This window comes from Canis aureus, chromosome 5, assembly GCF_053574225.1.
Source record: "Canis aureus isolate CA01 chromosome 5, VMU_Caureus_v.1.0, whole genome shotgun sequence".
NCBI classification, from domain to species: domain Eukaryota; kingdom Metazoa; phylum Chordata; class Mammalia; order Carnivora; family Canidae; genus Canis; species Canis aureus.
The window spans coordinates 6,408,565-6,432,975 of record NC_135615.1 but is presented as its reverse complement, the minus strand read 5'-3'; the positions used below and the strand labels follow the sequence as shown (position 1 = coordinate 6,432,975).

Here is a 24,411-nt window from a genome sequence, read left to right as displayed (position 1 = left end):
TGTACCTGCCCAACGTTACCACCCGCCACCCAATCCCACGCAGCTGAGTACACCCCGGCCTGGGACTCCCGCGTAAGGACAAGGCCGCCAGGCTGTGCCGCGGTACACCCAGGCGGTTTTCAGAGGACAGAGTCCAGAAGTCGAGAGACGGGGCTAACGGGGCGTGAGTCTCACAGGAGCCCAGCTCGCGGTTCGACCGGTACTGGAAGGACGCAAGGGTGGGCACTTCCGCGGAGGCCAGGCAGCAGCCGGCCGCGGACCGCCGCGTGGCAGGTGACGCCCCGGACACACAGCCGCGGAAGCCCGAGCCCCCGGCTCAGGGAGCAGGGCGGGCTCATGTTTCTGCCTCCACTCGCAGAGCAAGAGCTGGCGGCGGGAGGCGCGGCGCGCGGCGCTGGCTGGCGGCCGGTCTCCCGAGGGGCCATTTCTGCTGGAAGTCCGGGGGGCGCCCGGCTCCCCGGGGCGGCGGGAGGAGCGCGGGAGACACGGCCCGCGGGGCAGAGGGCACGGCGGCGGCGCCGGCGGAGGGGTCGGGCCACCCCGCGAGCTGGGGGCGGCGGAGAGGCGCGGGGCGGCGGGGGGTGCGGCCGGAAGCGCCCAGGGTTCCGCGCGGCCGCCCAGGAGCGCGCCCGCCGCGCCGCGCCGCGCCGCGCCGGCCGGGGGACGAGCGGGGAGCCGCGCCCGGGGCGGGGCGGGGCCGAAGCTCTTCCTGGGCCAAGTTTCCGGCTCCGGGTCCCGGGAGGCGGGCCGCCGGGCCACAGGCGGGGCCAGCGCTCCGCCGCGGCTTTCGGACTCGGACCATGGCCTCGTGCAGGTGGCCCTGGCGGCGCTGCTGCTCCTGGAGGCCAGCGGCCCGGAGCCCCGGGCCCGCCTCGCCTGGCCGCGCGGGGCCGCCCGGGCCGCCCTCCGCCGCGGACGCTGGCGCTCAGGTGAGGCCCCGAAGCGCGCGCGGGGCGGTGGGGCGCAGAGGTCACAGCGCCAATGACAGCTGCGCGGCGGAATGAATGGGAGCTGGCGGCACGTGCGTCGGGGCGGGGGGGGTCGCGCTGCAGGGGAGACCTCGGACCCGCTGGGGGGGCGTGCAGCGGCGGCGCGGGGCGGCTCCCTGAAGTCGGGACGCCCGGCTGGAGCCTGCAGAGCGTGGACCCGGGGACCCGGGGGGAGGGTGCGGGGGGGGGGGCGCCGGGGGAGCTTGGGGCGGGAGAGCTGAGCAGCTCGGGGGAAGTGCGCGGCGGGGGGTCAGGTCGCCTCCTGCAGCACGGAACCCCTGAAGCCTGGAGACCCCGCTGCAGTGCTTCCCTTTCGGATTTCAGCCAGGGCTTCGGGAGATCAGGTCTTCATTGGGATTTTAGAGCAAAAGGTGCTGTGCTCGGGCTCAAGAGACCAGGTGGGCTCGGCGCAGGCGATCTTGTGCAGAATGCAAGGCTGATGCTCAGGGTGGACCGGACTTCTGCCGTACAGGCGTTGCTTCCCCGGAAGGGCGCTGGAAGGAGAAAAGGTCTGAGGATGTCAGGAGCAGAGAAACCTTGAACTTTGATTGAATGTGATGTCTTGAAGTGGAGTCAGAATCTCAGCGCTAACCGTGACTACTTGTTTCTCTCCTGGGCTGCTCTTGGGCCCAATCTCATTTTTCTCCATTTCCGGCCAGTTTATTTAGCCCCTATAAATGGACACGTTCTGGGGCTCCTATGCGTCTCTCCTGCACTGTAGTGATGGATTCTCACGTGTCATAGAGTAGGCCCATTCTGTTTAGAACAAAATCTGTAGACTCCCTGTCCTTTTTAGAGACTGTCCAACAGTCACAGAGTAATTACAATGGGAACCCGTCATCCGCAAAGTCTTCTATTACTTCCACAAAGGACTCGTCTTTTTCACTTGGCTTTGGGACACTTCGTATTCCCATGAATTCCTCAGACACCATTTACCTGTATGAAATACGTAGCATTTACAAATGTCTCCTTTGTACCAAGATGGATGCATATCACAACTTATCCAGAATAAATATTTGGAGAGAGATGACTGCCTGGGTCAGCAGGCAGTCACTAAAAAGAGAATTTGGGAAAACAGTCTTAGGGCTTTGCTGAGATGCATTTCAGTACTGTCCTAACCAGATTTCATATATTTCTAGCATCACAGATGAAGGTATTATTTGGAGAGATGCTTGCAGCCACCAGGTGATAGCACTGGATACTTCTTGCTCCTTTTTGTTTATTCATTTAAATTCCAGTATAATTAATGCACAGTTTTGTATTAGTTTCAGGTGTGCAATGTAGTGATTTGACAGTTCTGTACACTGTGTGCTTATCATAAGTGTACTCTTGATCCTTTTCACATATTTCACCCATCCCTCACTGACCTCCTCTCTGGTAACCATCAATTTGTTCTCTATGAGTAACAGCCTGTTTTTTTGTCTCTTTTTTTTTCTTTGTTCATTTGTTTCATGAATTCCACATGTGAGTGAAATCATTTGGTATTTGTCTTTCTCTGACTTATTTCAGTTAGCATTATATTCTCTGGCTCTCTCCATGTTGTTGCAAATGGCGAGATTTCATTGTTTTTAATGGTTGAGTAATATTCCGTTGTATATATATCACATTTTCATTCAATGGAGACTTGATTTCCTTCCATATTTTGGTTATTGTAAATAATGCTGCAGTAAACCTAGGGGTGCGTATATCTTCTCAAATTAGTAGTTTTTGTACTCTCTGGGTAAATACCTAGTGGTGGAATTACCAGATCATATGGTAAATCTGTTTAATTTTTTGAGGAAACTATACTATTTTCCATAGTGGCTGCATCAGTTTGCGTTCCCACCAACAGTACACAAGTGTTTCTTTTTCTCCACATCCTCAACACTTGTTTCTTGGGTTTTGATTTTAGCCATTCTGACAGGTGTGACATGATACTTCATTGTGGTTTTGATTTGCATTTCCCTGATAATTATTAATGTTAAGCATCTTTTCATATGTCTTTTGGCCATTTGGATGTCTTCTTTGGAGAAATGTCTGTTCATGTCTTCTCATTTTTAATTGGATTATCTTTTTTTTTTTTTTTGGTGTTGAGTTGTATGAGTTCTTGATATATTTTGGATACTAACCCCTCATCATATATATTATTTGTAAATTTCTTCTCCTACTCAGTAGGTTGTCTTTTTGTTTTATTGTTTGCTGTGCAGAAGCTTTTTATTTTTATTTTTTTAGATTTTATTTGTTTATTTGACAGAGAACACAAGCGGGGGAGCATCAGGCCGGGGGAGAAGCAGACTCCCTGCCTTGCAGGGAGCCTGACATGGGGCTTGATCCCAGGACCCCGAGATCATGACCTGAGCTGAAGGCAGATTCATAACCGACTAAGCCACCTAGGCACCCCGCTTTTTATTTTGATATAGTCCTGGCACTCCCTTTTTTTTTTATGAAGTGCCCATTGAGCAACTTTCTCAGCCACAGAAAGGATGCTTACCTGGAGAGAAAAATGCTCAGTGTTTTCCATGTCTGCTTTCATGAGCGCAGGGTGGGACTGCATTGATCATGCCAATGCCATATATTGCCGATTCATGTATCATTGGTATTTTCACTATAAATGAATACATTAGCCTTCTGGTGTCTGCCGCAGGTGTGTGTCTTTGGTTAGTTCAAGTCTTTTAGGGCCTGCTAGCCTTTAGGGACAAAAGGCAACAATAATAAATCCATATCTGCTCCTTAGTTACAGCTCTGCTTCCTGATATGTGTACACTCTCCCAACTTAACCGTTGGTAGTGTTAACAAATCCTGTAATAGGACAAAAAACAGTGTGCATTTGTTACTGCCAAATCACTTATCAGCTTATCTGTTTTTAATAATTACTCAGCAATTCTTTTTTTTTTTTTTTTTTTTTTTTTTTTAAGAAAATTCATGGGAGGAAAGGTTGGCTTTCAGGAGAGAGTATGTGATGGAAAGGAACAGTATTGGAATAGGAAAATGAGTGTCTCTGCTGCCAGTAGCACCACATCAATCGGCGTGGAATGCTTCACTGCTCTTCTGAGTGCCTCTAGTCTTATTTCGGAAAACATTGCTGCATCTTAAAGCAGAAAATAACCGAGTGTAGATACTGTAGATCTGTAGATACTGTATTAAATGTATACAATGTGCTAGGCTCTGAGCTAAGAGCTTTACACACCTCTGAATTAATCACAGTTTCTCTCAAAGAGTAGGTATTACCAGAAAGATGTCACAAAGTAATATGGCCAGGAAATGTTGGGATGGAAACCAAGATCCATCTTCCAAAGACCAGGCTTTTAACAAATGTTACACTATGTAATGGTTAAGAACACTGATTACCTGTGTAATATTTTTTTAATTTAAATTCAATTTAGTTCACACATAGTGTATTAGTTTCAGAGGTAGAATTTTGTGATTCATTTGTCGCATATAACACCCAGTGCTCATTAACATCAAGCGCCCTCCTTAATGCCCTTCACCCAATTACCCTATTCCTCCAGCAACCCTCAGTTTGTTTCCTATAGTTAAAAGTCTTTGTGGTTTGCCTCCCTCTCTGTTTTTATCTTATTTTTCCTTCCCTTCCCCTTTGTTCATCTGTTTTGTTTCTTAAATTTCACATGTGAGTGAAATCATATGGCATTTGTCCTTTTCTGACTGATTTATTTCACTTAGCATAATATATTCTACTTCATCCACATTGATGCAAATGACAAGATTTCATTCTTTTTATGGCTAAGTAATAGTTTATTGTTTCTGTGTGTGTATGTATATATTTTATTTAATTTTCCATTCATCAGTCGACATCTGGGCACATTTTTACCCATTCATCTGTCCATTGACATCTGGGCTCTTTCCATGTTTTGGCTATTGTGAACATTGCTGCTGTAAACATTGGAGTACATGTGCCCCATCAGATCACTATTTTTGTATCCTTTGGTTAAATGCCTAGTAGTGTAATTGCTGGGTCATAGGGTACAACTGCCTTAGCTGTGTAATTTTCGCTCTTCATTGCAGTTTAGAGGTTAAAAGTCTTAAACTTTTAAGTATTACAATGAAATACTGAATTCATGTGAACTAATTACCCACAAAGTCTGAAAGAAGTAGGTTAAATATCATATAATGGTAAAATCAAAAGAGAGGATTATCACATTGCTTTCTTGGGACATTATTAATGTTCTTATTGATTTAGTGAATATATAATGCTATGATAGAAGGACTAGAACTCAGCCAGTCTTCCTTGGCCACTGGCCTGCCTGGCAAAGTCAGCCTTTACTGTTTTTTTAATATGTCTAAGGCAGTATGTGTTGCTTTAGAGAAAAATCAGAAAATAGAAACCAAAAAAGAAATTAAAAATTCCCACAATCCTATTTAGTAAAAAAATAATAATAACTATTTTTAATACCCTACTTGAGATGCTTTTAAACCCTATTCTCTGTGTATTTTATTTGTGCATGGGTGTCTGTAAAAAATTTTTGTGGGATCATATATAGATGATGATGTAGATGCTTTTGTAGATGCTTTTTTCTTTTGTTTTATTTTTTTAAAAGATTTTATTTATTTTGTAGATGCTTTTTTCTTTTGTTTTATTTTTTTAAAAGATTTTATTTATTTACTTAGAGAAAGAGAGAGCCCGCACTTGCACAAGCAAGAGGAGAAGAGGGAGAGGGAAAGAATCCCAAGCAGACTCTGCTTTGAGCATGGAACCCAATGCAGGGCTTTATCCCATGATCCTGACTGAGATCATGACCTGAGCCATAATCAAGAGTCCAATGCTCAACCAGCTAAGCCACCCAGGCACCCCCTTGCTTTTTTCTTTTGATATATTGTCAGCATATCTGTATATCAGTTTCTCAGACTTGACTTTTCTGAACTGCAAGCTTGCCAGCAGTATAAAAAACAAGTAGGGTCAAATAGTGTAAAAGCACGTCGTAAGACTTTATCACAAATAGAGAAGATTCATTCTATTTTTCTTGTGCTAAGTTTGTCCTTTTTGTCAAAATACTTTCTTCAGATACAGAGCCCTTACCACATTATGTTAGGAAATCAGTAAAGTTTTTTTAAGTAACCTCTATGTCCCAGGTCAGGCTTGAACTCCTAACCCCCAAGGTAAGGAGTCGCATGCTCCACTGACTGAGCCAGCCAGGCCCCCCTGTAAATTAGTAATTTTTTAAATGACTGTGTCCCTCTATCCCTTAAGATTGGTGGTCTGTATCTTTGGGTCCACGGTGCTCATCATATTTCCTGGCCCGTAGTAGTACTCAGTAATCATTGGAACCAATATCTGTTGTCACCATCTCTGAATCTTTTAGTAGACTTCTGTTCTTGATCTCTTAAGTTAATATTCTCAAACAAGTGCTACTGAGCTTGCTTGTTGTTTAATGTTACTGATCAAGAAGAAACATTTCCAAGTATGTTTGGAAACAGTAACTTAAAATAGGTAGTGTTCATGTATAAATGTAAATTCATTCTTCAACATTGAAATCTTTCTCCTTTTAACTATCTGGTCTGATGCTTGGGGGAGCTTGATTACTCTTTGTTTTCATTGGGTCTAAGAATGTGAAAGAATGTAAATAACACTAATCTTTACTATTCTCTGACCAGTCTTAGTTAAATGGAAGGAAATGGTTTTAAAACTGCCTTTTCAAGTCTGGAAAGCTGGATGGAATATGTAAACTAGTTATCTTTGGAGAAAGATTATATATGTGGATTTTTTTCCTTATGTTCTATAATGCCAAATACTGTTTTTGTAGAAGGAAATTTTTTATCATCATCTTTTAAAGTTTGCATCTATCTACAAAGGGACAGCTAGAAGATAAAGATCATATTTATTATGAATTTATCATGAGTTCATATTATATGTGAATAGTTATGAAGTCTATGAATTATGAATGTTTTTATCTGGCATTATAAACAAATTTTTCATGAATATTCTTACAAGTTTCTTAATACTTTTATTTTATAGATGTCCTATTTTAATCTTGTGAAGAGTCTAACATCTGCTTTTCCAAATAGGTATAGTATGTCACGGTAAGTTTATGATCTGTGTTACAACTGCTGAAATTATTAGCCATATTGCCAGTAAATTTCTGTCCTAAATTGTGGTAGGCTAGTCCAACAAATTGAATATTTTGGTAAACTAAGTGCCATAATATCTGCTCTGTTTTACTTCTGCCTTTTCAAAAAATGGGACTATAATAAAATTTTAACTCAGAACACAAACTAATTTAGTCTTTAATTTGGGGGGTTCTAAAGGTCTTGGCTATAAAAATGAACTATTGATCTGTTGTCTAGCAAGAGCAAAATTCTGTGTGTATTTCTAAAGTATAACCATTTTGGATGCGCGCCTAATCTCCAGCAAGTAGATGTGTATATAATTCTTACTTAAAATCCAAATTATATCACTTAAATAAACGGCACTCAGTCTTAACATTGTGTACATTTTTGCTTGTCCCAGGTTCCACCACACAACGTCAGCAGTATGCTGTTGTAGTAAAACACAGAGTGGCGAGAAATACACCGATCCTTTTAAACTTGGTTGGAGAGACTTGAACGGTCTGTATGAGGACATTAGAAAGGTGAGAGAGTTCTGATGGTGCTGTGAAGTAACGCTGATTTCTTAGAATCGTGACAGACAGTGCAGCTTTTCAGATAACATCCAATGATGTTGCAAACTTGATTCATGAGTGTCCAGTTTCTGGTGTTTCCTGAATGACAAGGAGATGGGCAGGGTGGAGGATGCAGTGCACATTCCCATCCAGAATGAGGTTATTGCAGAGTTGGGGAACTGAAGAAAATGTACAGGTGGCGCATACTTGCCCTCTCCTATTCCTTCCCCTGCTCCCTGCATAGTGAGGCGCTAAAGATCAGTGCCAGGCTGCCCCAAATCAGGCTTTCTCCATTAACTGCTTTTTTTCCCCAAAACTTTTCGTGGATTCTTAGATGCTGCCCAGAAATGTTCACGTGCCCCTCGTCTACTCTCCTCCTCAAACCCCCACTCCACTCTCCTGTTCTCCCAGCAGCACCATTGCTTATTTGAACGAGCTAGGCAACACGTTGAGGAGGTTCTCCCTGGGCACTGGCTGTGTCACCATCTGTGCTCCCATCCATGCCCAGCTGCAGGCTGCTCTCCTTTCCTCTCTTCCTGGTGATATAAACAGTTCCCTCCTTTCCAGGCCTCCCTTCCCTCCAGCTCTGTCCCGTGCCCTGTGCCTCCTCGATGTCAGTGCCGTAAGAACAACTCCCACCCCTGCCTGTCCGCTCCCCTTTTTCCACAAGCTCTCCCTCCTGGCGTGTCTCCCATCCACTGTCGGTGCTCCAGTTCATTCATGTTCACCCTTTACAGGACCGTCCCTTCCCTTCCCGTGTTCTCTGCCTCTTTTTTTCACCCCTTCATGTTTCCTCCACCGTCACGCTGTGCCTTCCTCCCCAGCCTCTCCTCTGAAACTGCTTTGCCAGCCCTTGGCTTCCATAGTGTGCTCTGCTAAATCCAGTGCACACTTTTGGTTTTTATCTTGGTTGACGTTGTTGTCAAACACCGGACACTGTCGACCACTCCCCACTGCGTAGAACACTTTTCCTTGGTTTCTGTACTTTTCTCCATCTCCGAAGTCTCAGGCCATCCTTCAGGCTGCTTCCTGGTTTCCTCTCTGTCCCCTCCTCACCCTTTTTTGATCATCCTGCCATTTCTTTGGGTTCTGTTTGTTCCCACTTCTGTGTCCTCAGTTTATCTGTTCCTGTACTTAATGATTCCCAAATAATATGCCTGTTCCTCATTAAATTCTCTCTCTCAAAACCACACATCTGTCACTGGGCAGTTCCACGGAGTGTCTATGACTGTCTCAAACTTAACGGATCTGAAACTCTACGTTCCCCTCCTAATCGTTTGTTTTCTTTTCCTACTCATTCAAGGTAGCGCCCAGCAACCTGGGCAGGATTCTAGAATTGCTCCTCTCGTCCTTCCACATCCTCACCGGTCTCTAGCCTTCAGTCCCCATGGTCTAGGTCAAGCCACACCCAATTCTGTGGCCCTGTCACTGTTGCTCCCCCAGCAAGCATCCTTAGCCAGCGGCATCCCCTTCTTGCTCCCAGAGGAGCTGCACTTATCTCCAGGACAGCACCCCTCATACTGTGTATTGCAATTACTGTTTTATTTCTCCCCATCTAGACAGCTCCTCAAAGGCATTGGGGAGGAGCTGTCTTATTTTTCTTTGTAACCTCTGCATTTATTATCGTGCCTGGCTCTGAAGTTGATATTTTGGAGAATTAAAAGACAAGCCCACTGTACCATGTTCCCCTGAGCCTGGCTGAGGGTCCTCAGGTCTATTCTTAGCTCCCATTGCTTTGGGGACATAAGCTGTGATTCGTTCTAGGAAGTTCTTGAGAGGCAGGTACAACAGACATAAGTCCATCACCTCGAAGACTCTCCCTCCTCTTCATGAATCAAAATCCTACTTATTCTTTAATTACAGATCAAAGCTTTTATTCTCCATTAAATATTTGGTTTTCTAGCCCACTCTGATTTCTCCCTTCTCTGAACTTTTGCTGCATCTAATTTATTACATTTCATTTAATTATGTCATTGCTCAGGTTGCCAGTCTGAATATTCTATATTAAAAAATGTATCTCCCCAGCTCAGTTCTAAGCTCACAATCAGGCAAACTTCCTCTGTGAATTTTTGACATCTGGCTGAGCCGGGCTGACTGATCCTGGCTTCTTCCAGCCGCCAGCTTATCTTCCTGTCCCTCATATACAGCTTTGCCTCCATACCCCAGACACCCCCTCAACTCCTGCTTCATTGGCTCCCACACTTCCCATCTTTGTCCTCTCCCTTCCTCCACCTTCCAAGCTGCTCCCAGCCTGTTCCTTTTTGGTCCCCAGGCCACCTTTCCTCCTCCTCCTCTGTTGGAGTCTTTGGGGACAGGCGGCACTGTTTGCGGTGGCCCTGTAGCCACTCTGGGCAGGCCAGGCATCACTTGTGGCCCAGCTGCAGCGCAGCCAGCCGGGTTTGTGGCCTTACAATGTTGGAACCTCTTCCAATTGAGTGTTGAATTTCTCAAGTGAAATGAGTACAGTGAGTACACTGAGATCAAATCAAAGTTTTGTCATAGAAATCCTGTTGCCTTTAATGTGCAATCATGATGCCACATTGACACAGAGAAACTTCATTTCAGGAGCTACTCATATCTACAACCGAACTTAAGGAAATGTCTGAATACTACTTTGATGGTAAAGGAAAAGCCTTTCGACCAATTATTGTGGTGCTAATGGCCCGGGCATGTAATATTCATCACAGTAACTCCCGGTGAGTTCTTTACTTTCACTCCTCAGTCGTTTTTATATTTGGCAAATCTTCCTACTCACGGTTGCCATTTAGTTCCCTGATGGAGAGATAGTGTTTATCTTAGAATCCACTTTGTTTCTGATTTTGAGTCACCAAAGTCACCTGGCCTGGGCATCTTCCCTTGCCACACTTTTTAATGTCCTAAAAGAACAACTTTAACTGTAAGGAACTATTTTGAAAAGAATTTTAAAAGCCAAATTGGGTTTCCTCACTCAGAACTAAAGAATAGCAAGGTGTGTGCATACATGTAATCATCATAGACATGGGGCAGTTAGTCCAAAGGTTAATCATGATAAAGTCATGAGCTATGTGCCTATGCTGTGAGTCTGGGCACTACACGCCCTGTGGGCCTGCCTTCCTGTGACCGTCGGAAATTTGCCAAAGAAAAATCTTGGCAAAAGAATGCTAGTGGTCCTCAACTTTTATGTTTTGAATATATATAAAATGTTTAAATATTAAAGCCACCTCATTAAAGGAAATCTTAAAAGGATTGGCCCCTTACCCCAGGCAGCCGCCTCTGCTCCTCCCTCCTCCCCTCTGCACTTTTATTCATTCGGTACATGTGTGTAATCCTGTGCTTTGCTTTGTGTATTCCCCCTTTTTTCACTCTTGACCATGTCACTAGAGTGTGTCTTCATAGTTATTTTTATATCATGTGATCTGCTGAGGGAAGTCCCAGCACCCATCACATACTCATTCACTTCCCTCATGTTGAACATTTGTATTATAGTCCCTCTTCCCAGCGGAGCACACTTTAAGGAATGCCTCAGGAAGTGTCAGGGGTTGCCTCTTGGCAACTGCTGCCCTCAGCCCACTGCAGCCTTTTGTTCCCTGCTGCTCCAGCACATTGCATCACCTCAGGGTGCCTCCCACTATAGCCCCCCACCCCCCAAGACTGCCCAGGTGCTCATAGTGAAGTGAGGCAGTGAAATCTCTGGCAGTGGACCACCCTCAGGACCATTTGCACTTCACCGGGAAGGCAGAGCAGCACAAATGAGCCAAATTTGAAATATATCTCACACCATCTAGAGCAGGGTTTCTCAGCCTTGACATTTGGGGCCAGATAATTCTTTGCATGGGGGCTGTGTGTTATAGATGGTAGCAGCGTCTCTGGCCTCTATCCATAAGATGCCAGTAACCCCCTCCTTGGCCAAGTTGATGACAACCAAAAATGTCTCCAGACATTGCCAAATGTTCCCAGGGGTGGGGGGGAGGGGGCAAAATCATCCCTGGTTGAAAACCACTTGTCTAGAAAGAGTACATATTTATAATTTCTCAGATTAATGTGTAATGCAGTTCATTACCCTCAGAGGTACCATGGGAAGGAAATATCCTGTATAGCTTTATATCCTCTTGTCATCCCCATGGTTGGAAGTGTTTTCAATTTGCCTTGCTGAAACTGTATAAACCGTTGGTTGCAGAAAACATGGGAGAATGTAACACAACAAAGGCAGTGCTAGGTTACAAAGTAAGTTTAGGAGCGCCTGACTGGCTTAGTAGAGCGTTAGACTCTTGATTTTGAGGTTGTGAGTTCAAGCCCCATGGTGAGGGTCGAGTTTACTTGAATAAAATAAAAAGTAAGTCGCACACTGCCCTTTCTGGGATGTTTTAGCCATGACCTCAATCCCCTGTAAGTGATGGGAACAGGGCTCACCAGAGGCACAGTGCAGAGGCAGGGTCTGGCTACACTCTCCAAGCCCCCGCTTCTTAAGAATACTTGCTTTCTAAGAACCCTTTTGAATCAGGCTCTTAATTGGCTAAATATCTAAGCTGGCACTTCTTTCTGTGCCTCTTAATGCGAGAAGGGAGGGACATGGTGGCAGGACGGGAGACCTGGGCCATTTCCGGGTTCGATTCCTGAGAAAGACTTAGAACAGTAAGGACTAAAGGTAGCCATAGATGAGGGGTGGGACCTCACAGAGCTTCTATTTCTAGCCGGTGCCACTGGAGGCATCCTCTAGGCACAGGGGCACCAGCACCCATTCCAGAAATTCCTTTACTGGCTTGTTGGTAACGGCAGAATTGAGAGAGCCCTGCTTTATCATTTGACAAAGTTTAATGGCTTCTATGCGACTTATCAGACATCATCTTCTCATTTGTGAAATGTGTGTTATATAGGTTAATCAGAATCCTAGAGGGAATTTTGGAAAACCGAATAGAATAGACACCTAAGAAATTGCGAGGGGGAAAAACTACCTTTTATTGATTTTCCTTTTCCTTTACTAAGCTTTTCAGTGGTCCATTAAACATTCCTTGTCAGATTACTAGGACTTCTTAATCTGAAGTCCGTGGGGAGTCTCATGGGGATCTGTGAGTCCCTTAGAATTGCATGCAGAATTTTTTGTGTATTTGCATTTTTCTGGGGAAGGTTATCAGAAGTTCATAATATATCCTCAAAAGGTAACATGGCCCCAAAGAGCCTAAGACTCAATCTTTATATTTGCTGTCAATGTCCTGATAGCACAGTATCTGGGCAGGTAAAATAGGAACACACAAACAAAAAGACTCAGACTTGAAAGGTCCAGAACACAGCTGTAGTGGTTCTAAGGTGTGCCATGTAGATCTTCCTGCAATGAAGGACTCAGGGCTGGACCAGTTCTTGTTGGCAGAGAATCTTGAGTTCTCAGCCTCTTCAAGGATTGCGTCCATGCAGCAAATCCTTGCACCAGCGCCAGCCCACATCCAAGGCCTAAGAGAGGAAGGGCCATCATGGCTCCAGGACATGCCACAGATGGGCCTGCATTATAGAAACTTCTCCCTCTACCCAGTCCTGTTTCATCCTCTCCCTCCCACGGCTTTTGATCCCAGGGGCACTCCTGAGACAGATGTCTTGTACTTTAAACTTCAGAGTCTGCCTCCCAGAGAACCTAGTCTGCACTGGAGTTCAGCAAACTAACTATAGGTCAGGACTTATTTTATCAAAGAATCTGGATCAAAAATGAGCTTTAGAGTAAATAGATTTCTATAAAAGCCCTCTACTCACTGAACATAGCACAGCTGTAGTGTCTGATCTTTTTCAAACAAGCCAAGCTCCCTGCTCAGCAACCTCATTGAAGGGACCGACCTACTCTTGTCACCAATCTCAGTACCATCCATTCCTGTATGGAAGTCTTCCAGCACTAGAAGTGGATATCAGTGCCTGTGATTGGAATAACAGCACTGCTCACATTTTATTGGTCTTGATTTTGCCAACGGCCAGGTGGCACTGAATTCCACTGGTCCAGTTTACAAAGCCAGACATTGGTTAGATGGTACAGCTTATAAGGTGCCATTTTCATATTATGATATCAAAGGTCCAAGTGTGATAAAATCTTAAATGCAGAGGAGGTAACTTTTATTATTCTAATACAGACAAAGGAAATTACAAAAGCCTGCCCTGGAAAACTATAACAAAATAGTCCATACGGCAGCATCTTACTTAAATGATTCTTAAGATCAGGCCATTCACAATTTAGGAGCCATTCCTGGTTTCTGTGTGTGTTCTGAATCACTGAACCAGCCACTACGATAGTGATTTATGGGAGAGGCAAGAAAGTTGATGCCAAAAGAGAGGTTTTTGCTTTTAACCTAGGAGATGGCCCTTTTGATGTATCTGTATTCATTACTGAAATGGATCTTAAGGGCAACAGGGGGCACGCATCAGGCTTACCTTGACCAGTTGGGCTCCTTCTGTGCCCCGTGCAGCTGGAAGGAAAATGGAGCAAGAACCTGAGCCCAAGGGGCAGCCCTAACCCCTCTAACTCGGGTCCTATCACTGTCGCTATCAGGAGCCTCCTCTGGAACTAATGCATTCTAGCATCCCAGTGGCCTGGAGCCTGCAAGCAAAATGGTCCAGGTCATTGTGTTTCTGTGCCCAGTGAAGGGAACTGGGAAGTCTTGAGGGTCCCTGCTCTCCCTGCTAGGCATGCAGAAAATCCCATTTGGTGAAGAGCAGCTGTATTCACTGGTGATTAAAGCTAGATACCTGTGGTCAGCAACAGAGCACTTGTTCTACATCAAGCCAGGCAGATGTTCAGTACCAACATCTGTCTACTGATGGTCCTGTAAGTACCTCACAGATTCCAGCTTCTGAACAGACCCTAGGAGACCAAAGCCATTGCTGCTTTTAAAGTTGTTAAAGTCTGTCAGTTCACAGAAAGACACTTAGCCTATGAAAGAGGACTCCTTGGGCATCCCAGATCCAAGGTTAAGAGTTGCACTCAAGATACATGATACACACACACACACACACACACACACACAAAGATACATGATACACTATACTAATCTTCCTGAGATAGAAGCTATATTTTATCTTGGCCAGTATAACTAAATGATTACGAGATGAGAAGCAACAACATATTGTTTGTTGTTCTAGTGATCTTCCAGAGGATTTGTTTGCAGAGCCAAACGTCTCTGTGAAAGAGTATGGGAACATATATGCAGTGTTCTACACAAACGTGGTAGTGGTCAGTCAGCAGGGACCATCACATTCAGGCACATCTGTGAGTGATAATAGGCTTCATCTTGAAGATGAGTGTGATCAAAAGTACCCTGACGAGCTACAAGAAGAGAAACCTTTACCTTCAGATTTGGTATCTATACCATGTACCTCTTCTAGAAGGAGAGCAGTTAGTGAGGCAGGAGAACATTCAGATGAATGATCTGCTGAATGACAAAGCATCATCGATCTGATAGTATTTCCTGAGAGCATTTCCCTTTCCTTTGATGAAAGTCTCTATGTGTAATAAGGAAAGTACATTTTGAAAAAAGCAGTAGCAGTGAATCAATGGGGACTCTCACACCCAGATCTTGATGGCGTAAAGAGAATATTTGGGTAATCTGTTGGATCAGGATTCAGTTTCAGGTCAATTTAGTGTGGATTTTGAAGTTGAAACTCTCCATTCAGAAGATTGTAGCCTCAATGAAGATGGATAAGAACTGTCAGATGAAGATTATGAGGTACATCGCATAACTGCATCAAGCAGGGGAGAGTGATACAGATGCATTTGAAGAAGACCCTGAAATTTCCTTACTTGGCTATTTGTGTACTTCATGCAATGAAATGAGACATCCTCTTCCTTGTAACAGATGTTGGGCCCTTTTTGAGAATTGGCTTCCTGAAGATAAAGGAAAGATGAAGAGAAAATGCCTGTGAGTGTTCACTTCAGCAAATACACTAAAATTGGAATGATACAGGGAAGATTAGCATGGCCCCTGTGCAAGGATAATATTCAAATTTCTGAAGCATTCACTATTTTTAACACTGACAAAAAATAGTGAAGCTTACAAATTTTAAAGATAAAGAGAAAATCCTGAAAGCAGCTCAAGACAAGGTCCTTAATCTACAAGGGTAGAAATATTAGACTGGCATCAGACCTATCCACAGAGACCTGGCAGGCCAGAAAGGACTAGCATGATATATTCAGGGTGCTAAATGAGAGAAACATGTAGCCAAAAATACTTTATCTGGCAAGACTTTTATAGAGAATGGAGGGAGAGATAAACAGCTTCCAGGACAAAAAGAAACTAAAAGAATTTGTGATCACAAAACTAGCCCTGAAAGAAACATTAAAGGGATCCTGTAAGTGAAGAAAGAGCCTAAAAGCAACACAGACCAGAAAGGAACAAAGACAATATACAGATGACTTTACAGGTAATACAATCGCAGTACATTCATATCATTCAGTAGTTAATCTAAATGTAAATGGGCCAAATGCTCCAATCAAAAGACACAGAGTATCAGATTGGGTAAGAAAGCAACACCCATTGGGGATCCCTGGGTGGCTCAGCGGTTTAGCACCTGCCTTCATCGCAGGGTGTGATTCTGGAGTCCCAGGATCGAGTCCCACATCGGGCTCCCTGTATGGAGCCTGCTTCTTCCTCTGCCTGTGTCTCTCATGAATAAATAAATAAAATCTTTAAAAAAAAAAAAAAAAAAAAAGATAGAATTCTGAAATATCTCCCAAACTGTATATGTTAACATCTCGACTTGTCTTTAAATCGGAATCTTGAGCAAAGTAGTGAAAATAACCACTTTGATTTAAGGTCCCAGATTTTCCTCTCATGTAAGCCAATTATATGTACTCAGGTAAGAACAATAAAATTAACTGGACTGTAAGTTTACAATAGAACTGAGGAATATAATTTTACATAGCAAATTTGTGTGCCAGTTACTAAGAGTGCAGTATATTAAACTTTAAGGCAAAACCATACATACATATGACTTCTCCATATATGTATATGAAAGTAGGAAACATGGCCACAGGAATTAGCACCTTAGCCAAGGACTGGTCGTCAGAAGTGCAGGAAAGCTTTATTGAGATTTATAATTAGCTTGAACTAAGAATCTTTCTGAGGAGAGTTGATAGGAAAAATGAGATTATAAACACTGTATATTCAAGGTATATTATGCATTGACTATGCTATTGACAAAACATTCACATCTGTACATAGTTTCATTCTAGTGCCTCTGCATTACAGATGTCCTCTTGATTGTCTAAACGTTTAGTGTGTGTGTATATATATATATAATTTATTGACTTACAAATAAAAACATTAAATGTTTGATTAAAAACTGTTTCAAGAATATGACTATTGGACCTTATAAATAATTTCGTATTACTGAGTTTTGTTTAAAAAGAAATTATATTTGAGTATCATCTGTTTGGGTAATCAGAGGCACATGTGTGAAGGTGCTTTTCTTTTTAAAATAGCCAGGCCTGCCCACTGTGGCAGAACATATATTAAAGGACAGCTTGACGCAGTTGGGAGCCTCCAAGGCATTGAATAGACTCAACTTGAGAGTATGATGTTACAGTTTAGTAGGGCCATGCAATGCTGTTCTCTCCCTGTGCGCGTGTGTTATCACAGGGCAGGTCAGCTTACGTAGTTTCTCAGCTAGTGATGGTGAATGGTCTGGAAGGGATGGAGCAGGGAGGGGACTTGGGCTAGCCACCTTGCTACTTGTCAGCGTGAAAACCCAATTGTTATTGCTTGTAATTTCTCTGTATCATCTAGGAAACAGAATTCCATGAGGCCAAGAACCTCTTCTTTAAAAAAAAAAAAAAAAAGATTTTATTTATTCATGAGAGACACAGAGAGTCAGAGACATAGGCAGAGGGAGAAGCAGGCTCCCTGCGGGGACCCGGATGCAAGACTTGTTCCCGGGATCATGCCCTGAGCCAAAGGCAGGCACTCAACCACTGAGCCACCGAGGCATTCCCCAAGAACCTCTTCTTGATTATGACACACATGTATGGGGGCTCGATAAGAACTGATTGAGCGAATCAAAGCATTGGGACCGGAGTCTTATAGCTGGCTTTAAAGCAGGAGCCTGCCTACATAGACCAGGGTTAGCTGTTGGCATCGTTTAGTTCCCTTTCATTTTTAATAAGGGTTTTTAAGTTACTAATTAGTGTGTAGGCGTCTGTTGGCTTGTGAAGGTAACTATAAGTTGTTGTGCCGTTTTATCTTGAAGAGTTTGTAGTCGGACTTGCTGGTGTTAGGATTCTGAATGGGGCTTTGATCTAGGCTTTACAAAAAAGTGTTTCTTCAGTTTAGAAAAAATACCAACTGTTTAAAAGTTTGTGGCTGTTTTTCCCATCCTAAAGTCAGCTTTCAATTATATATGGCAGGGAATTTTTTTTTTTACATTTTCAAATACTCCTTTAAAAAGACAAATATATGAAAGCAGCAGTGTATAAGGTGCTCAGAAGCGTTGAATATGTTGTTATAAAACGGACTATTAACAAGAATTAATAAAAAGCAGAAAAAAATTTTTAAAAGGGATCTTGAAGTAGAGTCTATAACAAAGAACACCAACTGAGGTGGAGGAGATTTTGATAACCAGATGGCCATTGATTTATTGGTGAGGTCAAGCTCAAGCATAAGGACATCAGTGAGAGCAAGAGGCCTGCAAGACTTAATAAACATACCCCGTGCACCCTCTTCCAGCACCCAGCACACCAAGATGGTGTCATCACGGAAGGAATCAAGCACACTTCCATTCACTGTGCCCAATTTGAAGAAAAAACTAATGCTTTGCTGATTGTATAGTACCAGCTCTGTGGAAAAAGCTGTGTGCAAAGCCAGCCTGGCTGAGTTGTAGGTCTAGACTTCACGATGGCAGATTGCTCTCCACAATACCCATAGATCCGTAACTTCTGCAGTGAGTCTTCAGTGGCAAGAACAGTAACATGAACCCTTGCACCATCTGTGATGCAGCTTTGTAGGCGTCCAGTCTGTCTGGAGATATATCTAAAATATCAGGAGCTGCTGTGCTTGGATATCAATTCTTTTCTTTTGGTGTTAGAAATGCTCCTGAATTCCTGACTTTGGTGGAGAATGAGTATTTGTACTTTTATCAGCTAACAACTAGGAAATGCAGTTTATATCCTGAAGCATTGGATGGAGAAGGAGAAGGACTTTATTTGCATTTTAAGTAGTGAATTTCTTCAGGACCAAAGCGATAAAGTACTCTGTCTTAGCCTTGAAAACTCCTAAAGGCGCAGAGTGTAAGAGGGCAGAGAGTCATTCTCCAAGATCGTGCAGGTGAGCAAGTGAGCCGCTCTGCTCCTGGGCTGTGAAGAGACTTGGGGAGTCAGTAGCATAAGACCTCGAACTCGAACTAACCCCTCTAGGTTTCAGGGCATGTTTATTTTTTTAGGATTTTATTTATTTATTCATGAGAGACACACACAGAGAGAAGCAGAGACACAGAGAGAAGGAGAAACGGGCTCCATGCAGGGAGCCTGATATGGGACTCCATCCCAGGATCCTGGGATGACAACCTGAGCCAAAGGCAGACGCTCAACCACTGAGCCACCCAGGTATCCCTCAGGGCATGTTTAGAATAGGAGAGTGCCCTCCTGTTTCATTTGCCCATGATTTAGAGACAGTACAACCATTAATCAGAAAGTCTGAGTTGGTACCAAAACCTGTCTCTAGGAAAGCTTCCATTTGTGGCTCATGGTGAATCAAATGAAGACCACTGCTTGAAAGAACAGCATTTCCCAAACTTTGTGCTTCAGAATCACCTGCCGTGCTTTTCTCCAGTGCAGATTCCTAAGCCTCATCATCAGATTCTGACAAGGTAGACAAGGGATATATGTTTAAGAAACACGAAGTTTGTCAAAGTCCTAGCAAGCAAAGTGAAACACTTATTTTTAGAATTGTTAGACAAAAAGAATGATTTGGAAATAAAAGCTCCTGTGTCTCTTATCCTAAAGGGAAGCCACATTTTCTATTTAAATTTGCTTCTCACGTTTGTTCTGAACCAAAGTAATCAATGAACAAAGTTTGAATTTCTGTTTGGAGACAATTTTCCCACCCTGGGGGTTTTACTTGGAATTTGTTAAAAGACTTCACATTATGCTCAGTCAGTTAAGCATCCGACTCTTGATTTCGACTCAGGTCATGGTCTCAGGGTTAAGCATCCGACTCTTGATTTCGACTCAGGTCATAATCTCAGGGTTGTGGGGTCAAGCCCCACATTGTCGTTAGGCTCCCCACTCAGTAGGGTGTCTACTTCTCTCCCCTTCCTCTCCCTCTTCCCCCACCCCTGTGCTCTCTCTCTCTCTCTCTCTGTCTCTAAAATAAAAAAAAAAACAAAAAAGACTTAACAGTGCATGTGAGTGTGAATAAGGAAAAAAAGCATTTTGCTTCAATGACATGTAAGCTGGGTAGAGAGTATGTGGGGGTGGGGCGTGTCATATTGTTCCACCTATTCTTTCTGTGCTTCAAATACTGTATTATAAAAATTTTGTTGTAAGTCTAAAGAAGAGGAAAAAACAAACATCCCAGGGCTGCTGAATCATCACATACTCGTGCATGTGTGAAGTCCAGGGGACAGAGCCAACTTGCAAGCCAAGGGCCTCCTTTTTCTCATGCTGTCTTGCCAGTCTGACTTTTCTTAGCACCTCTCCTAGAAGCTGAGAAAGTGTGTCAGCTATTTTCCAGTAGGAAGTGGAAATGGTGCCCAGCTTTTTGAAGGCATGACTCAGTTTGGCTCTTTGGAGATTTCATCTTAAAGACAGTGTGAGAGTTTTCTGTAATAAGTAAATTTTAGTTCTAGCCTTTACACTGTGCTGTGGAAGAGTGTGGCAGTGTTTTCCAGACATTAGCCAACACACATTAAAGCTTAGTTTTGTACGAAGAAGGACATCAGATACCATTAGAAAACATCTAAAATACGTTTCTCATATGTAGGGGGGTGTCGCAATGCCAAATAACATTCTAAGCAAGAATCCTAATTGCATCAGTCAGTAATTTAGCCATGTAAAATGGCCTTTCTGTGTACATCCAGTCTATAAGATTTCAAAATATTTTAAGAAATCTTTGTTCTAATATCCTCAAATCACAAAAACTCCAGTGTCTCAATAAGCACTGCCATTTCTCTGCAACTTCCCGGCAGGAACCCCTGTGCGCTGACATAGTTTGTGCTAGTGGAGGTCAGACCCTGCTTACGAGAGCTTGAGAAAGACTAGGGACCCTCACAGTGGTATTTAAAGATAAGTTCTGCTACTCACCATCAGAAAGTGTAAATTAGACCAAAACACTGTGGAGAAAAATATCCTAAAAGATAGCCTTTATTACGAAACACCCATAAATGGCTACATTTTTCTGTGCATTTGAACTCAAGTAAGATAAGGTCCAATACATTTACCTGTAAAATATTTGAGGTCAAAGCCTCCTGCTGTGAGGTCTGTGAGGGTCTCACTGAGGGCTTCAAAAGAAGCTCCTAGAAGCCTTCAGGGCATTTATCGCGATTATGGTCAGGACATCAGAATTCATCCTTACCTTCTGTTGCTTTACTTCTCCCACCTCTGAAGAACGTGGTGTGATCTGGAAGGATTTAGGACTCTTAAGATTATGACAGTTTAATAAATAATAGACAGCACTTTACAAGTGATTCTGGGCTAAAAGTAGTTGGAAGGATCTGAGGTTTCATTCTGAAATGTTAGCTAAGAGTTGCCAGCAAAGCACCATATTTTAAAGTTATATTTAAGGCAAGATCAGATGACATTCTCCAGATTGATTTAGTGTCTGTAGTTAAATACCAGTATCTAGAATGCACTTGTACTTCATTTTCCATTGCTTTCTACTAGATGTGACGAATTAAGATGGGCACTATTTTTTGCAGATGTTCTGACTAGATTTTTTTTTTTTTTTTTTAAAGAAAAAATCCCCTTTGAACATCCCTCTCACTCTTCTCTCTCAGAGATAGCGTGATGATGTTTGGAAAGTCAGCCATTGGAATGAGTTAAACATTTGGTTAGCACGTGTTTAAGTCGGGCCCGTATTTTTAGTTCAGAAAACTCCCTTGGTTATTTCCCCAATTTGATTTTCTCCAAATTCAATTTTTAAAAATACCCATAGGTAATGATAGTGATAATGATGATTAAAAAGGAAGGGCACATTCCCTTTTAATTGTAAAACTCACACCCATGTATCCTCTTGAGAGTGCCTCTCGCATATATTGTCTTATAGCCAGGGAAGAGAAGTTTCAGTTTGTAATGCAAAGGTTAAACATGGATTGGAACGCAGTTTTGACCAAAATTCTATCTTGGTTCTTGAGGTCTTCTTCCTAAAATATTTCATTTAACACAGTATTAAAAGCTTTAGGGGCACCTGGGTGGCTCAGTGGGTTAAGCATCTGCCTTCAACTCAGGTCATGATCCCACGTCCCTGGGATCAAGTCCCACATCAGGCTTCCTGCCCAGTGGGAGTCTGCTTCTCCCTCTCCCTCTGCCTGCTGCTCTCCTGCTTGTGCTTGCTCTCATTCTGTCAAATAAATCTTAAAAAAAAAAAAAAAAAAAAACAACTTTAAACATAGTGACATGGGTTCTAAAGTACGCTTTTCCACAACGCTTCTTAACCTGCCTCCCTCATGCACCCCTGAGATCTACTCGTAACCTAATCATTAACTTATACCAACTGCCCAAGATGCCCAAGACCATGATTATGGGGCATAAAGGTGATTCTTCAGCCTGATGGCCAGCCTTCTGAGCTGTTTAAGCTTTTTTGGTTGTAAATCATATGAATCCTCCTTCTAAATGTGCTGTCCATAAAACAGAATTTTGGCCGGGTATCTTAGGCGTTTTAAGAATGTTCTCCAAAGGAGCAGCTTGGGTGGTTCAGTGGTTTACTGCTGCCTTCAGCCCAGGGCCTGATCCTGGAGACCCAGGATCGAGTCCCACGTCCGGCTCCCTGCATGGAGCCTGCTTCTCCCTCTGCCTGTGTCTCTGCCTCTCTCTCTCTCTCTCTCTCTCTCTCTGTCTTTCATAAATGAATGAATGAATGAATGAATGAATGAATGAATAAAATCTTTTTAAAAAAAGAATGTTCTCCAAATATTAGAAATGGCTCTGTAGGGAAGCCAAAGTGTTTATACAGTTTCTCTTAGAGAAATAAAATTCTTTATCCTAGATCGGATGTCCAGTTTTCACAAGATGATTGCTGAGAAGGTTATAGGCGGCGTCTCTTTAAAAAGCATTGCTTTCTGTTAACTAGAGATGTGCAAGCAAGCCAGCGCTCCATAGCCTTAATTGCAGAAATGATCCACACTGCTAGTCTGGTACACGACGATGTCATTGACGATGCAAGTTCTCGGAGAGGAAAACACACGGTTAATAAGATCTGGGGTGAAAAGAAGGTATGATGTTTTGTTTCCTTTTCATCTTCTTACCCATTCACATGCTCTTTGGATTGCATTTATTTTTCAGATTTGTCTCATTAAGTAAAATATGTCTCCTCAAATGCGGCCTTCCAATTTTCAGAATAGTCTTCATGTCTTGTCTGTGTACATATATTTGATAATAGAGAAAACCATAAAAAAATAAGCTTCATATTTCTGGTTATTCACAGTTTTATTTAGAATTCCTTTTGATCATAGAGAAAGGGATTTTTTTTGTGATCCAAAAAGCATATTTCATGAGGAACCATAAATTTTACTTTTGGGCTTAGATTACTCAGATTCAATTTAATTTTTTAACCTTTTAATGACTGCCATGTGCAAGAATGTCATGGCAAGTGAATAAAATTGAAATATATATGTATGCTACATACATGTTTTTAAAATATAAATATGTAAAAAGTTATATATACACACATAACTGCAAAAATTTAACATTTTTAAATAGAGGCTCTATATTGAGTTTGGTTCATACATGTATATTTTAGAGCATATTTCCATAGTAATTTATTAGCACCTCTTGAGGGGGGTATGTATAAAGGGGAGTTTTGCCTAAAGATACTTAAATCACTGGTTGAAGATGGGAAGGAGCTGAACCAATGAACACTAGGAGGGACAGGGCCTTTGGAGGCGGCGTCCCCCCACACGTGCCCCCATTGGCCGCTCTGCCCATTTGAAGCAGAGACACAGCAGAGTGAACAAGTTTCCCTCCGCTTACCTTCCCTCACGTGTGTGTATATATAGCACCAGCTTCACTCCTGTTTCCTAATTGGCCTTATGAAAAAGAAGAAATGCATATTAATTGTCAGCCTCACAGCTGGTTTTGCTTTTGTGTACATGACTTGGCTGTGTAATCAAGTCATGTGATCTCCTCTATAAATCTTTTATTTCAAATTTTAAATTAAAGGTTTTGTATCCTGCTGACAGAATTCTATACATCAGAATGTGGTTTTTAAAAAAAGTGGTGGGGGCATTACCCAGTTTCATTTTGGAGGGGTCACAGGTACTTGATGACATGTCCCTGTAGTGAGCCGAATGGTTTCAGGCTGTCCTACAGCCTTAAAGAGAACAAATTCACAGTCTCTCTCCTGCAACGGTGATCACCACTGTTGGGGCCTCTTGCAGCCTGGGACTGGTCTGCCTTGCGTGGCCCACCTGCCAGCTCCCTCCCCTTTTCTGCCTCTTAGTGGAAAGTACTTGTGTTTCCAGTGAAAATCTGGCCACACAGCGCCTCCTCCAGGAGCCTCAGTGGTTGCCTGGGGCCCAGCATTTCCTTCCTTCAGCCTCTCTTACCTGGCAATCCCCAAAGCCCTGTCTGGTGGCTTCACTATGCAGAGGCCAGCAAGAGGAGAGACCTAAAAGCCCAGAGATCCAGAGTCCTGATGATGTCAGGATGCCAGTGACGTCAGGGTGGATGAGGG

General features: G+C 43.2%; 1 protein-coding gene, 1 non-coding gene and 1 pseudogene across 11 annotated transcripts in view; all 3 read left to right on the top strand.

Moving 5' to 3' along the window:
* The window catches only part of PDSS1 (decaprenyl diphosphate synthase subunit 1), a 43,747-nt gene continuing 19,336 nt past the window's right edge, over nt 1–24,411 (top strand). For 2 of the 10 annotated variants that reach the window (XR_013379271.1, XR_013379270.1), the window contains exons 1-5: nt 713–929; nt 6,940–7,004; nt 7,432–7,552; nt 10,148–10,278; nt 22,810–22,951. Coding sequence is in view for 6 of the 10 variants with exons in the window: in XM_077896738.1 (XP_077752864.1) it covers nt 801–929; nt 6,940–7,004; nt 7,432–7,552; nt 10,148–10,278; nt 22,810–22,951 (588 nt within the window). In the remaining 4 variants the exon portion in view is untranslated. Of the gene's footprint in view, nt 274–711; nt 930–6,939; nt 7,005–7,431; nt 7,553–10,147; nt 10,279–22,725; nt 22,952–24,411 lie in introns of those variants that run through there. The other 8 variants (XR_013379272.1, XM_077896738.1, XM_077896739.1 and 5 more) reach the window with 7 other exon arrangements.
* On the top strand, nt 14,222–16,054 carry LOC144313248 (E3 ubiquitin-protein ligase Mdm2 pseudogene; annotated as a pseudogene).
* On the top strand, nt 15,455–15,558 carry LOC144315068 (U6 spliceosomal RNA). Its single transcript, XR_013380869.1, has one exon. It is a non-coding gene; the product is annotated as a U6 spliceosomal RNA (small nuclear RNA).